Source organism: Ptychodera flava, chromosome 2 (genome assembly GCF_041260155.1).
Source record: "Ptychodera flava strain L36383 chromosome 2, AS_Pfla_20210202, whole genome shotgun sequence".
Lineage (NCBI taxonomy): Eukaryota > Metazoa > Hemichordata > Enteropneusta > Ptychoderidae > Ptychodera > Ptychodera flava.
In genome coordinates, this window is record NC_091929.1 from 50,770,031 (window position 1) to 50,785,241 (window position 15,211).

The window sequence follows — 15,211 nt, forward strand, 5'->3', positions numbered from 1 at the left end:
AGAAAAAAAGGGACGTGATTTTGTAGACTGAATAAACATACTAATTTGGCTACTACTTTTTTACCATATTAGTTTTTATCTTTACCCTATGACTTTGTTCGAAAGTATACCTATTTCTCTTCACGATGTAGTATAGCTGTTGAATTATTATGCCACTGCCACTGATGTTAGATGTGCGACTCCCTCAATGTCACTATCTAATGAAATAATTGCGATTCCAGATTACACTCCGAGACCGATCTTCACATGTGATAAAAATATCTGCAAAGATCGTAAGATCTTACCCTTTTGCATCATCATTATTACGGATAACTGAATAACTTAATCAACATTACATGGTAATCTTTTGACACTACTCAACAAAATTGTTCGATAGTCATACTTTAATAACATGGGTAACATTGTTAGCGACACAAGATCTATCAAATGATTTTAAAATAGCTCGGAATTATATAAAGTTGCAAAGAATTAATAAGATTATAATGCAAGCGTGAAAGATATATTTTTTTTCAGAAACAGAGCTATTTTTACTCAGTTCATTGATTAAACAGGAAGCAAACGTTTAATTAAATATGTAAATCAAGTATTTAGATGTAAAAAGCATAATTACATTGGCTTCCGAAGAGATAATAGAAATACCGATAAGTTATCAAGTCATCCTAAATGCGGAGCATCTTAATTGTTTCAGAAAAGGGGACGAATAATTGCTTTGTATGGCTATAGAAACCGAAGTTCTAATCAAGATAGCAGTTTTAGCTGATGGATAAAAGGTGGTAGAGACATGAAAGATTTATCAATGACGCATACAAGTTGAAAATGACGAGGTGATAAAATGTTATCATGGTGAAATTTAAGGAATGAAAACCAGGCGGATCCAGGAAGCACATAAAAGACGATTTCACTCGCAATTACTGATTTTAATTTCGGAAATCTCTATGAACATTTATAAGCAAGACTCTTGAACTGACGACGGGGGATGAAATGTATTTTTCAGGTTGCAGCTTGCGATACCAGCAATGCTATTATGATAATACTACTCGTTTGTTAACTAAACAAGCAAACACACCATAAAAAACTTACCTCTGGAGTTCGACGCCCTTCAAACAGAGAGAAAGAAATATGTTTATTAAAACATCGAATTAAAGAAATTTTGCAGCGTAAGGCTGATGTCACACTATGCTATTGTATTGGTCGTGTGAAAACTTATGCGCATGTACAGCGTAAAACCTAAACAGTATAAACTTTATAACCCTGAATGCAAGTTCTACTGATTGCAGTTCTTTGTCGCAATCAATATCTTCCTCTTCCCTACTAGGCTTAAATTTTAGGTCATCATAGATTTTCTAGCGCCTACTTAAAGTTGAAACCTATGTCGTAAGCAAATTCCATACATTAACGTGATTACTTTAATGGAGTCACCGGAAACTGGTTAACTTGAATTGTACTAGATGTGCCATTCAATAGATTAAATGTAGCTTTTAAGTGTAATATGGGGATATGGTTAAATTACGCTTGAATATTTATGCCGACTAGTATTTTATAATAGGCATGTAACCTTGAGATTACATCGTGTGCAGCAACGAGATCTTCCCTGCCATCAACACTTCCTGATTGTGGGAACAAAATGGTGCCCTTTCAAGTTCGAAATTTGGCAAAAGGTAACAAATATCAAATATATAATAAGGTGGCTTTACAACTGTTTATAAAAATACTATCAACACCAACATTAAAACCTATGTTACGCTTTCTTTCTCATTCAAACTTGTGTCGGGATGATATGCACTGTGTAATTCATATTTATCATATATTCTAGATATGACGCACAATATGTTATGAATGTTGTAAACATGTAAGACCACTTACCCTGTGGTGAATCGAACAGATACTTCTTGAACTTTTCAATGACATCTTCACATTTGGTGTTCTTCAGAATGTCATGAATTATCTTCTTTCGTTTACTACTTTCAAAATATCGCCTCATCAAATCAGCCATATCATCTGGATCTTTAACCTGTTCGACGGTTCCCCCAGGAACATCATAATCCTTCAAGAAGCCTCTAGCCCGTTTGAATTGAGCTCCAGTCAATTCCTCAAATATAGCGATGATGACTGCCCGATCTCCCATGATCTTTCAAGATTGCGATTATGTATTAACCAGTGAGAGTTGTTGCCCAGTCTGCAACAAGAAAGTGAGCATTTCATGTGATGAAGAAGTATTGATATGAGTAGATTTTTCTTTAAAATGATATATTCGACTACACAGAAACAATAATTTGCTTGTTTATATATTTCTCTTTACTTTCTATCTGTTTGCTTGCCCATAGGGACTAGATATAAAAATAAAGGTTAGGCTAGTACAGTTTATAAGAAATCAAAAATTATAATCATACTCTGAGAATATATCCTCGACTCATTTCTCAATATTTTTAAGAGCGTGGTGTGCAAATAAGTATGCCCTCTAAAGTCAAAGCTTCTCAGTTAAGAACGTAATAATTAAAAAGTTGAAAGCTCCGCCTTGTCCTGCTGCTTTAAGTTTGTTGAGTAAGACTTTATGCCAGGAAGTGGAAAGAGTTGTCGCACGAGGTTTCGTTTGAAATATCTTGAGTAATTTGTTTCTCCAGTACCAAATTTGCAACGGGTAATCCCTAATTATTATTTTTGGTTGTTAAAAAGCATGGTTGAAATCTTCCTTTAAGAAATTTTGAGTAAAAGTTTAAGTCCTTCATTTTCGAAGCCCATAATACATTATTATAATGTATAATGTATGCTTGGATAGTAAATACAAGACTGGATGCAATACTTGAGCAATACCCCACGTCGCAGGAGGGTATACACGAGATTTTGTACAATGCGCGACATATAGCACTCGCCGATGTACAATGCGCGACATGTAGCGCGAGCCGATAGGCGAGTGCTATATGTCGCGCATTGTACCAAAATCGACTGTATACCTGACTGCGAAGAGGGTTATTGCTATTATATTACATCAACTTGTGTGTCTTTTTTGTCTTGTTTGGGTATTTTCGTCACTTGAAGCCCCAAATGCAAAAAATGGGCGGCTGAGAGATCGAACGTCGGAAATTCTGAGCCCGAGACCGAGCATTTTTTTTGGTTAGGATTACGTACACACACACAGTATCCTACGATAAATACGCATACGTTCATCAACAATCAACTTTATTTGCATGCAACGCGAGCAGTATGCTTGTTACAAATACCTGCTGCAGACACAGAAAACGGGTCAAGAGTTCAAATCATGAGAAAAAGTAACAATTTTTTTTGTAAATTTACATAAGAACAATAGTCCTGTTTTTTGGGGTTTTGGGGGTTTTTTTTGCATACTAAAAATAGATTTTTCTCATTCTGTACTGCTTATGCGACACTCAGAGGTGGTACAGTGAAGTTACAGGATGTATTTTTGATGGATAATTCGGACGTTAATTGTACCAGAAAACATGCAGATTTGAAATAATCCAGACTTGCGATAACTGCAACTGTGTTGAACAGTTGTACAGTGTGTCTTGTCCGATGCAGCGAGAGCTGAACGCTGACATTGCTCATTGCATTTGATATGAAATTTCGTTGCAGTCGCCAGGAGTCATCCAAATTCTTATTTTGAACTTCTTGGTCTACATCGTTAGGACATCCCGGTCTGTTACAGCCCAAACTTTGGTAAAGAATATCTGACATACTGTTACTGTGAGAAAGTGTCAATTTATTAGTGTGTGAACAAATACTAGCTTCATTTTAAAGAGTCGTAGGATATATCGCGTCTCAAATCCCGCAATATCAAGAAAAGCTCATGGTGCGCTGTCACCTCAATGCAATAATACGTCTACGTCACACTCAAATGTGCTGCTTCAGAGATATATTTTATCATTGATCCCAACTTATTTTCACCAAGAGGTAAGTTACAGACCATCACTTTGTCCGTGTATCAAATTCGGTCTTCTTTCTTTCAAAGCGGACTGTTTCGGTTTTTCTCGAGGGTTTATGGTTTTGATAGGTACGTTCAAATGCAGCAAATGGGAAATTTTCGAAAATGCTGGTTTAGGGGCCTGTTTTACAACTGCTATCAGTGCTAAGACAGTATTTTAGCATCGGTGGAATGAGCTCTCATCCAATCAGAATGGCGCATGGTAGCATGATATAATATGATATTGTATATTACCTCACCGTTACTCTAGCAATGATTACATAGACTAGAGCCCTCAACGGTCAGGCTAAGCCAGCCAAAGCAAGCCCGTAGAGCCGGACTAGTCTAAGTTAGAAAGAAGCATAGGTGAGGTAAACACGGTGTGGCAACAAAGTGTTGTGAGAGAGTCTAGATTTATTCTTGTTATTAATAAATGCTGTGCGGGAGTTTCTCCTACAGTGAAATAAAGATACGCAGGACTCTTTACAGACATTGGCATGTTAAACGTAGCATGTAAAACGTAGCTCTCGCAATGGTCATATTTTTCGTTTTATTTTTGTATGATCTATCGTCCTTTTTTTAGAAGAACAACTTTAAATGTTTTGGTTTTTTTTCTCTGGTAAAGACAAATAGCTTAGGAATTTCACAGGAACTGCGATATAACAATTACAATCGTACGTTTTGATTCGCTCTTAAGATGGCTGGCCTGCCAAAGACGTGCTGCCATATACATAAAGCTTGTAGCTCTTTTTTCTTGCAGCTAGACAAATCAAGGAACTCATTAAAGACCTTGTCTGTCGCAATTATTGCTTATTGTTTCGAAATACTATCGTTGTCACTGTCTTTGATTTTTAGCCATACAGTCCGTGTTTTTCACATTTACAGTCACCTGGCTGTTACCGGATTTAAAAATGGCGACTCAGTGAACGAACTGTCTCGTTAATGCTTGGGCATTATATCACAATCACGGTGGTCAAAGACTTTCGACAGGATGTGGCTTGATATGCTAGTATCTGCTTAAGCAATACGACTTGTTTGAAAACTTAAGCAAAGATGCCATCAAAAACTTACCTCTTTATAATTCGATGCCCTTCAAACAGAGGGAAAGAAATGTATTCATTAAAACGTCGAATTAAAGGACACTTTGTAGTGTTATGTCGGTTGTCACATGACAAAGCCTGTGCGCAAGCGCATGTAGCACCTAAAACTGAAAAGCATAAATATTGTAACTCCTCACTGCAGTTCTACTAATCAAAGTTTTTTATCGGAATCAGATGGCAACAAATGCGGTAATTTCTTTTATTTTTCAGTGTTTGAGCTAATATATCAATCTACACATTTGCATTTTGCTGTGAATTATCAAACAGCATTAACATTTAGCATAATCAGTAGGTCAAAAGCTTCTTGTAAAAACAGTTTGATATCGACACAAATTTGATTCATAACTTTCGTATAACAACGTCATGTTGAATTCGATAACAATGAAACGTTATTAATTGTCATGTATTCTCGAATCAATTACAAGTTAGAAGAAAAGATTGACTGTATTTGTATTTTTCTATATAACTACATATGAATTATTTATGTTATCTGTTTTTCCATATTTCCTATGTAATGCAAAGAAAAAAACATGCCATTGATGTTCTCTTTACCTAACAACAACGACAAAACGTTCCGAACAACGGTACGTGCTATCCGCCTAGGTAAAACTCTCTGACGACTTTCTGTTCTTGTGATCCTTACATTCTGAAAATACGTTTATTTTACGTCATGTATTGTACTTTAGGTAACAGCTTAAAGCAAAGACAGGAAAACGATTTTTACCTTCATTAAAATACAAACTACTTCAAATAAAATAAACACCAGCATGTTATTAACACTGGCTGCAGTCGTCGGTCAGGAGGAATTCACTAAGAGACAAGAGGTATGTTGGAATCCTGAACATGTGAATATCAGTCGATTTTGATTAAAGACTTGTAGTTATTGATGAAATGTAAGGTGACATATTATTATCTGTGATGCCCAGATGAAGATCGACTGTCTTCTTTTCTTCACTGATTAGGTAACAGTCAGTGAAATAATCTCTCATTTTAAAATACATAACTTAGTTTTCTCTCTTCCACACCAAATATATTATTTTTTATACTATACTCTATAACACAATTATTGAATAAACCTGCTACATATATATTGTCTCGTTCAATTTTATAACAATTATGACTGAAGACGCAAAACATGTATTACAGCCTTGAGAATGAAGGGAGCATTTTAACGGCCCTAGCAACGAATTTCTTACTGTTTTTATTATTCATATACCTTTAAACAAACTTGGGGAGTACAAACAATATTAAAAATAAAGACAAATTTTGTCTTTAATATGTTACATTAGCTGAAGGAAGCTCATGGCTCAAGATTTGTTTTAATCTTCTCCTTCACCACATGAAATTGTTTAACATTGTAGAAAAGTTATAGGCCTACATATTTAACTATTTTTACTCACTCTTACTATTTCGAAGGTTTAGACATTCGACATCCTAGTAAATTGGTTGAAAACTTTCAAGTATGAATATAAAAGTACTACGGCACGTTCCTATCCCTCTGTAACTTCTAAAATTTCGACATTGTTACTATCTTACTTTAGATATGTTTAGATTTAGCACTCCGTGTTGGCTACATACTTGTAAATGGACAGATTTATTGTTAATTATTTGCCATAAAACGCGGAAAACAAAGGGAAGGTCTTTTTAAATCAATATTTTCTCTCCTAACGTATAAACGTGTTAACTCTTGAGTTAGCAATTTTATCAGAGTCATTCCATTCAAAACGAGATTCACTTTCTATTGCATTGTGCATTTTATAATGATTGAAGGTCAGCTGATATGAAATGTCTTACAATGTCGTTTTTCTCGAGGGTCTATGGTTCAGGTTAGTTATATTTTAGGCCTAGAAAAGTTTTCGGTTATATTTCAACTAAAATGTTAAACACAGAAACATATATTGCAAAAACATATTTCTTCGAAGAAAATAAAGTTTGTGTAGGCTCAATTAGCATAATTTATTCCTTTGCGATTGTGTTTTGTACACCCTTCTTTACTCTTTTATTTTGTTTTTAAAGTGACATATAAGTGCATTAGGCTGGGACGTTTCCCTATTGACATTGTCACTTTTGTTGTAATGAATATGTAATTTTGACCTCATGTGACTATGATAAGCAAACTAACTCACTAACTAATTATTAACAAAAAGTGACCATTCCAATTACAAAGCTAAATTCGAAGGATCCATAGATCAAGTTTCAAGTGCAAGATTCGGTACGTCGTGTACTCCATAATCTGCTAAACAATGACAGTGCATCGAGTCAAATGAACACAGGCACTTTATTCATTTTGGCACTGAAAATGCTACTGCTGATAATCTTAAGTATTAATCGCATCTCTCTCTCTCTCTCTCTCTCTCTCTCTCTCTCTCTCTCCTCTCTCTCTCTCTCCTCTCTCTCTCTCTCTCTCTCTCTGCAGTTAACAACTTATCATTTTGGAAGGGTGTATCTTCACAATAATCAAATATATACATAAACTGGATTAACGAACCTAACCTTTGTAGAGCTCAATGTCGTCTTTTACTGTTAAAAGTGACAGTTGACTGGTAAGTTTAACAGCTAATTTGAGCTAATTTGAGCTAAAGCTCAATAAGAGGTCCATATATCTTTCTTTCATGAATTTGACTTTGTTTGTGTACCGTCTATTTACTGTCTGTTCTGTGCTGTTTTGTGTCTATGTTTACAACTATTGTCTTACAAATTTTGACCTAGTGTTATTTGATTATGGATTGGTATGATTGCGATTATTTTTGAACGTTAGAAATACACGGTATATTGTTGTCATGTGCTCGCCGTCAATAAAAATCGAAGTCATAATCATGTACACAGAAGTGATATTTTATTTCCATTTGTGTGAAAGTGCTGTACACGCTACAAGCCGAAGAAAATATGAAAATTAAAATTATATGCAAAGGGAAATATAAGATGAACCAAGAGAGTTTATCTCCCGAACGACTTTTAGGTGAAATGGGACTGCATACCGTAACCACTGTAATCTGAACGAGTCTATCTAACCAAGAAGAGGCGGTGAATGTGGCATGATGTTGTTGCTGTAGTCTGAAATTGAACAGTGAACACCGAGATTAGAGTATGGAGGATTTTTCTCATAGATCTTAATTTTCCCAAGACAAGAAATCGACCTTTCAAAGCTAACGATTTTCAATTGGTTATTAAGCTCAGAACGCCCGTAAATTATATATTTTCCAAAAGCCTAGATATAGGGGAACATTTTTGTTGCCATAGTGTCACCATTGTTTGAAAATGTGTCTGAACGACAAAAAGTTTGCTTTTCTTAAAGGTGACTTGATTGCTTTCAGGGAAAAAAGAAAGGAATTTAAACAGAAATTGGACAGAGCTAAACTTGAATTCAAAGATAAAGTAGAACAGAAATTTTATACGGGGAATGCAAAGCAGGCATGGGATGGGCTTAATGTCATGATGGGGAGGGGAAAACGTAAACAACATGTTAACCCAGATAACAATGTATTATTTGTAAATGATTTGAATAAGTTCTATGGCAGGTTTGATACCCACGATTTTAGTAGTCAGTGTCACAGGGTGTGTGAAAACATTTCATTGGGTCAAACTATACAGTTATCAATTTTTAACGTTTACGCTTGTAAGCTTTATTGTGTTTTCTATGTGATTTTATTTGTTTGTCTTATTGTATGTATGTAGGTGAAGCGAAAGAAAAAATTTCCGCTAAAGGACAATAAAGTATAATCTAATCTAATCTAATCTAATCTAATCTAATTGTTTACATAACTATCACATGATTGGTAATTTGCATAACCATTAAAAATTCGGTTTTCCCTATGTTTTTTTTCAATTCTTCAAGATATGTGGCTGAAATTTGTGTGAGTGCAAGCTGTCCCAGGGATCTTTAAAAGTATGTCTCATTTTTTTAAACCTTCTTAAACAATTTTTATGCCAGAAAAACTTCCAGAGCAGCGAATTTAACCCTATTTAATTTCTTTAAAATTGTGCTTACGCTTGTAAGCTTTTATTGTGTTTTCTATGTGATTTTATTTGTGTGTCTTATTGTATGTATGTAGGTGAAGCGAAAGAAAACTTTCCGCTAAAGGACAATAAAGTATAATCTAATCTAATCTAATCTAATCTAATTATTTACATAACTATCACATGATTGGTAATTTGCATAACCATTAAAAATTCGGTTTTCCCTATGTTTTTTTTCAATTCTTCAAGATATGTGGCTGAAATTTGTGTGAGTGCAAGCTGTCCCAGGGATCTTTAAAAGTATGTCTCATTTTTTTAACCTTCTTATACAATTTTTATGCCAGAAAAACTTCCAGAGCAGCGAATTTAACCCTATTTAATTTCTTTAAAATTGTGCTAAAAAAACTAAGCAAGATATTAAAAATCTGAGACACAGTTTAGAAGAGCGTTGTGACAGCCTGTATTCCAGAAAGTTTGAGTCAGATTTTTTGAAGTAATGAGACAAAACATAGGGAAAACTGATTTTTGAAAGGTTATGCAAATTACCTTTCATGTGATAGTTATGTAAACAATGGTGACAAGCCGTTTCCACATTATTCCCCTATATCTAGGCTTTCGGAAAATGTATAATTTAGGGGAGTTCTGAGTTTATTGACCACCAGAGAATTGTTAGATTAAAAAGGTCAATTTTTTGTCTTGGAACCTTAATATTGTTTCCTGCATCAATTTGTTCTGCTGCATAACATTTGTTTCAAAATGTGGAAAATGAGAAAGTTTTCTAGCTACCATGTGTGAAAACATAATTTTGTCGTTTTAGGAATGACGTACTTTCCGTACACAGTTATGCTGAATGTCTTGCCATATGATTTGCCTAGCCGATACCGAAGCACGTACCTGTTCATTTTATGACCTTGGTTCACTTGCCATGTCCCGTTCGCATTGCTCAACAAGTTTGATCAGTGGCTTCCTTTGTATTTGGTCTAGCAAGTCCCTAAGCAGCTGAAAACCATCGTCGAACTTCCCCTTTTCATCCAACTTGTCAGAATTCCGGCGACGTTTTTCAAATCTTGTAACTCTCTCTTTTCGAGTTGGTTTCCTTCCAATAAATGCCGCAATTTGTCTTCCTCGTCTAGTCCAAGCTTATTATTTAGGTCATCATAGAGTCTCTTGCGCCTATTTAGAGTTGAGGCCTGTGTACTTCTGTGTCATAAAAAAATTCCATACATTAACAGGATTGCCTTGATCGAATGGCTGGAAATTAATTCACTTGCATATTCGGTTATCAATCCGGTAGATTAAATTAAGTTTTTAAGTGATACGATGCGAATAATTGATTTTGATACTCGAGAGTTTTAAGTTATAGAACGAGTGAACGTCAATGACAAATAGACGATAATATTATGTTTACCTTGATGGGACATTCTGTGCCGCAACGGCACTACCATCGCCTCTTTCTGAATATAGGAACAAAATACAATACATTAAAAGTTAGCGAAGGGTAAACAATATCAACGATTAAAGGCGATGTTAGTTCAAACTACTCCCACAATCATCAACAACATTACAATATAATAGTACGCTTTCTTTCTCATTTAAACTAGTGTCGGAATAATATGCATTTGGTAATTTCATGTTTATCTCGTATATCAGCAGGACACACACCATGTTAGGAATGTTGCAAAGTTTAGAATGTTACAACATAAAATCACTTACCTTCTGGTGAATCGGACAGATACTTCTTGAACTTTTCAATGACGTCTTCACATTTGGTTTTCTTCAGAATGTCACGAATTATCTCTTTTCTTTTACTACTTTCAAAGTAACGCATTGTTAAGTCAGCCATGTCATCTGCATCTTTAACCTGTTCGACGATTCCCCCAGGAACATCATAATCTTTCAAGAAGCCTTTGGCCCGTTTTAATTGAGCTCCAGTCAATTCCTCGAACATACCAATGATTGTTTCCCCCTCACTCATGATCTTCGACCACCGTGATAATGTAATAACCAGTAGGTTTTATTACCCAGTCTGCAACAGGAAAATGAATATTTCATGCGATGAACAAATATTGATTTTGGTAAAGAGAATTATGGATATTAAAATAAAAATAAGATAAGTTAAAATTAAATTAAATGTAACTAAATTAAATTAAGTTAAATAATACAAATGGCATAGCTATAACTCTTAGTCGTCAACAGAACTCGCCTTTTTCGTATGATTTATATTTAAAATTAATTATTGTTTTATAAAAATGACCAAAGTAGGTCATTCAAATTTGATTTTTGTAATTATTTGAGAGACATCTATTAGTTATATTCATACTGACTCGCGATTTCACCTCTGATGGGTGCCATAAAATTAGTTTTTGTGTAACCGATTTAAGGTGACTGGAAAGGCTATTTTTGCACCAATTCTTTTGTTAGAGTTAATGTAAAGTTTTAAGTGTTAGAATCAAGATATTTCAAATTTTCAGGAAGTCCCTTACTAAATATTTTCTCCAAAGAATATAAAAATTGTATATTTACATCCATTATTTTGAAATATGACACCAGTTAATATTAAAATTTAATTTTTCGATTAGTTTTACATATTTGAATTTAATAATAATTGGATAGTACTTAATATTACCAAATTAGTTATAAATATGTTGACACTATTAAATGTAAGATGTGTACTGCAGGATTTGTAAATAAAATGTGTTTTTGATTTTACATGGGTTTACAGATCAAAAAATAATTTTAAAACTGCTTTCAAATTTCAAAATGTGATTTCTCAAAAGTACTTCAAATACAGGAATATTGTGCCATTTTCATCTTGTCTGTAACCTTGTTAATAAGCTATAAAAATTCCAAGTCCATATCTCATTTCATAGGTTGGATTCAATTGTCATAAAATCATGTAGGAAAACTGTTATTCTGTCAAAATGTTGAAAACAAGTCATATTTGCGCCCCTCTTTTGAAGTCACAAAGCAGTCTTTTTGGTAAATCTCACTTTTGACACCTCTTTGACACTCAAACAATCTAAAAATGCATTTACAATAGCAGTCACTCATTCTGAATGCAAGCATTGCCTTTTCAAACGTTCTTGAAAAACAGCAAATAATGACTTTCCCATTATTAAAAGCTAGGGGACCTCTACCATAGTTAAGACACTAAGGACTCTCAAACTTTTTCTTATTTGCAACAGACTATAACTCTGCAATGCCTTTGTCCTCAAATGTTTAGTTATTTTTTTTTATTCCACAGAGAACGTTGTCTACTTTTATATTTTAATAGTTTTATTGAAGTTTATAACGGACACTCTAGCCTTTCCAACCACCTTGATTACCCTAGTAAACAGATAACGCTTGCGTTACTATTTACTATAACTTTTGTTATCGCCTGTGTACGACTTCCAGAAACTTAATGTAATGTGGGCTTTTTGAAATTTGTCATCGTCAATAAGACTGGCGAGGTGATTAAGCCTGTTCAGTAGTATTTAGGGTGATGTTATTGAAAGATGCACAGCAAAATGGCCATTAATTTCTATAAGCTGAGGGCAATAACTTGTTTCGAGTTCAAAGGACAGTTGAGATAACTTAAGGTAAATCGCGCCTCGGGGACAGATATTAGGATTCTACGACTTTTACAATTCTTTTCTTTTCTACCACTTTTAGCGTTTATTTTGAAGCTCTTGAAAAAGTAACAACTTTTTACCGGCTTAGTTTTCAAAATTCGAAAACTTTGTTTTTTCCCATAGAGTTAATACAGGGTGACGGCCATTTGAATATCAAATGTCGGTAAATCTCGAGTAATTTGTTTCTTTAATACTAAAATGTGTACTTTGACCCCAGATTATTATTCTTGATTTTGATAGAGGACGGTTGAAAGATTCCTTGAAGAAAGTTTGAGTTAAATTGTAAAAGCTTCACTTTCGAGAAGCATACTACCTTAAGGAAGAATGCGCCTCAGGGGCAGATATTCTGAGTCTCAAACTTTTTCAATTCTTATCTGATCTAGCATTTGTCAAAGTTTATTTCGGAGCCATTTGAGTAAGAAAAACTTTCACCCGCTTAGTGTTTTGCAAAATCGAGAATTTTTCATTTTTCTCACAGATTTAACACAGTGATGGCGGCCTTATCGAATTTCAAATATCGATAAACCCTTGGGTAATTTGTAATTGTTGTTGCAGATCCCTGGAAATTTTAAAAATGCCATGTCCTGTCTTTTGTTAAATGATCTGAAGTCAATGCATCACTATTATTTCAGTACCATTTGACTTCGTATTAAATTGGCTAAGGCTATGATATCTTCACTTATTAGAGTAATTCATAACTCGAAATTTAAAAACTTAAAAATTTGTTCGAACTTTCATAAAACAATCTTACAAGCATTCTGTTTAATATTCAAGAATAAAATCAAGGATCAACGTGCAAATTTTAGTACTATCAAAACAAATTACCAAATATTTACCAATATTTCAAAATAACTACCATCCCTGTGTTATCTCTAGGGGGGGGGGGAATTCTCAGTATACCGAAAACTAATCCGATGAAAGCTTTATTCTCCCTAAGCTTCAAATCGGTTTGAGTTTGAAAATCCAAATATTTGTCCCCATGGCGCATTCTACCTAATATTCGTAAATCTCATACTTAAGTCCATGAATCATCTCGTTGACTCGAAACGTCCATTGGAGATGTGCAAAGTAATGCTGCTCTTGGCGACCGAATTATTTGATGTCGTTCAAGTCCAAGCTCCTGGCATAACACCCAACGTCTAAAACGTAGAGTCTATTGCCTGGATTAAAATCAGTCAGACACAGCGATAGTTTGCTGCTGAAGTTTTTAAGTAGGGATCTCTTAAGCTTTGTACTCTGGCTGTGCCACCGTTCCGCAATTTTAAATCTTTATTAAGTGTTGTACAGCTCTTTTGTCGATCACAGGCTACTTAGAAGCTTAGACTGAGTCATATTTTCTGTATAACAGCAGCCCTTTCCACATTCATTCCATGAGTTTTGCCAATAAATTCATAACGTATACAGCAAAAACAATCGTAAGACATCAATATAACTTGCTGTAATACCATTGCACTTCTTCATCAAAGCATTCTGAATAAGGAATATAACCTTTAACCTGCCATGCACACAGTTGTTCTCTGGATATGTTGACAGCAAAACATTATCAACTAAAAACATTCGGCTTTCTTTCGCTTAACATGCGTCTGTAATGACAAGTAGACTCTACAGTTACATTATAAAACAACCCGAGCTAAACATAGTATTGCACTAGTAAGCCGTTCTTTATATCCCTAATTTCAACGATTCTTCGGTGTTATTTTCAGCGACACAATTGGCAATAGTTGTCAATCCTTCTGTTTGTTGTCTTAAGCAAATACGAGAGTGTTCAGTGATACACAGGGAAACTGACAATGTTAATCAAGCCTATCTTGCCATATACTATAATACTGAAATTCTGGTAATTTATTGTGAATGAGCGATAAGGGTATGCTCATAATTGTAGCAGTTGAATCTTTTGGTATGGTCAGTGCAAACGTTAACTCACAGGATTAATGGTGTACAAACATGCAATCTCTAGATCTTCAATGACCCGGGGCGAAGTGCTGCCAGTTTCGATACATGTATGTGACCGTACTCACTATGCCATTCTGGTACAATGATTGCCATGTCTAATTGTTTATAAACAGCTTCATTTTCAGATCAGGATATTGTATCTTATATGGTAAATCGATTTGAAGTAATATATCTGGTATTTCCTATCACAAGCCCTAACTCCATGCACATAAAATTTGTACTTTACAAAGAATTCGTTTCCTCATTAAACTCTACAGACATATGTAACAAACAGAATTTCGAAGCAACGGCACCTTGAGTCTACTAAATTCCCTTAGTAGACGTTTTTCTGCCGGGAAATTTTCGCTGCGTATGTCAAAAATGAGGGCGATGCCGTTTTATACTTATTTGTTGAGATATCAGACACAATGAACTGCTCATGCGCAGTTACTGCCGCCATTAACGGAAATGCAGGAGGCATTATTTCCTATATTTTGCTGTGAATTAGTGCGTCATGTGCGCAAAACCGAAAGCAGGGCAACAAGAGAGACCTAAATATGTAACACCGATCCTCCTCATAGCAAAGAAGACAGAGCACTGCAAATATATGTTAGTATATGCATTGAACACACTGTTGGGCCATAGCTGACGGAAACCATTTATCTTTGGCAAGAATATCTAACGTATGTCGA

General features: G+C 34.7%; 2 protein-coding genes and 1 long non-coding RNA gene across 3 annotated transcripts in view; all 3 read right to left on the reverse strand.

The window, feature by feature from the left end:
• The window catches only part of LOC139148903 (uncharacterized), a 185,112-nt gene that overhangs the window by 77,291 nt on the left and 92,610 nt on the right, over nt 1-15,211 (reverse strand). The gene's annotated exons all lie outside the window — the stretch shown is intronic.
• LOC139148892 (uncharacterized) lies at nt 1,081-5,072 on the reverse strand. The gene is made up of 3 exons (XR_011556031.1): nt 4,988-5,072; nt 1,864-2,176; nt 1,081-1,097 (listed from the first exon to the last, which is right to left on the reverse strand). It is a non-coding gene; the product is annotated as an uncharacterized lncRNA (long non-coding RNA).
• LOC139123651 (uncharacterized) lies at nt 9,874-10,948 on the reverse strand. Its single transcript, XM_070689825.1, has 3 exons — nt 10,687-10,948; nt 10,382-10,427; nt 9,874-10,173 (listed from the first exon to the last, which is right to left on the reverse strand). Exons 1-3 carry the CDS (start codon nt 10,946-10,948, stop codon nt 9,954-9,956), a joined length of 528 nt encoding a protein of 175 aa, XP_070545926.1. The 3' UTR covers nt 9,874-9,953.

Excerpts from the sequence above, each read along its gene's own strand:
- LOC139123651 (XM_070689825.1), bottom strand. The coding sequence starts at position 10,948 with ATGAGTGAGGGGGAAACAATCATTGGTATGTTCGAGGAATTGACTGGA. Across the intron at positions 10,428-10,686 it reads TCTGTCCGATTCACCAGAAG|AAAGAGGCGATGGTAGTGCC; the intron begins GTAAGTGATTTT and ends TCCTATATTCAG. Across the intron at positions 10,174-10,381 it reads GCACAGAATGTCCCATCAAG|AAGTACACAGGCCTCAACTC; the intron begins GTAAACATAATA and ends TTTATGACACAG.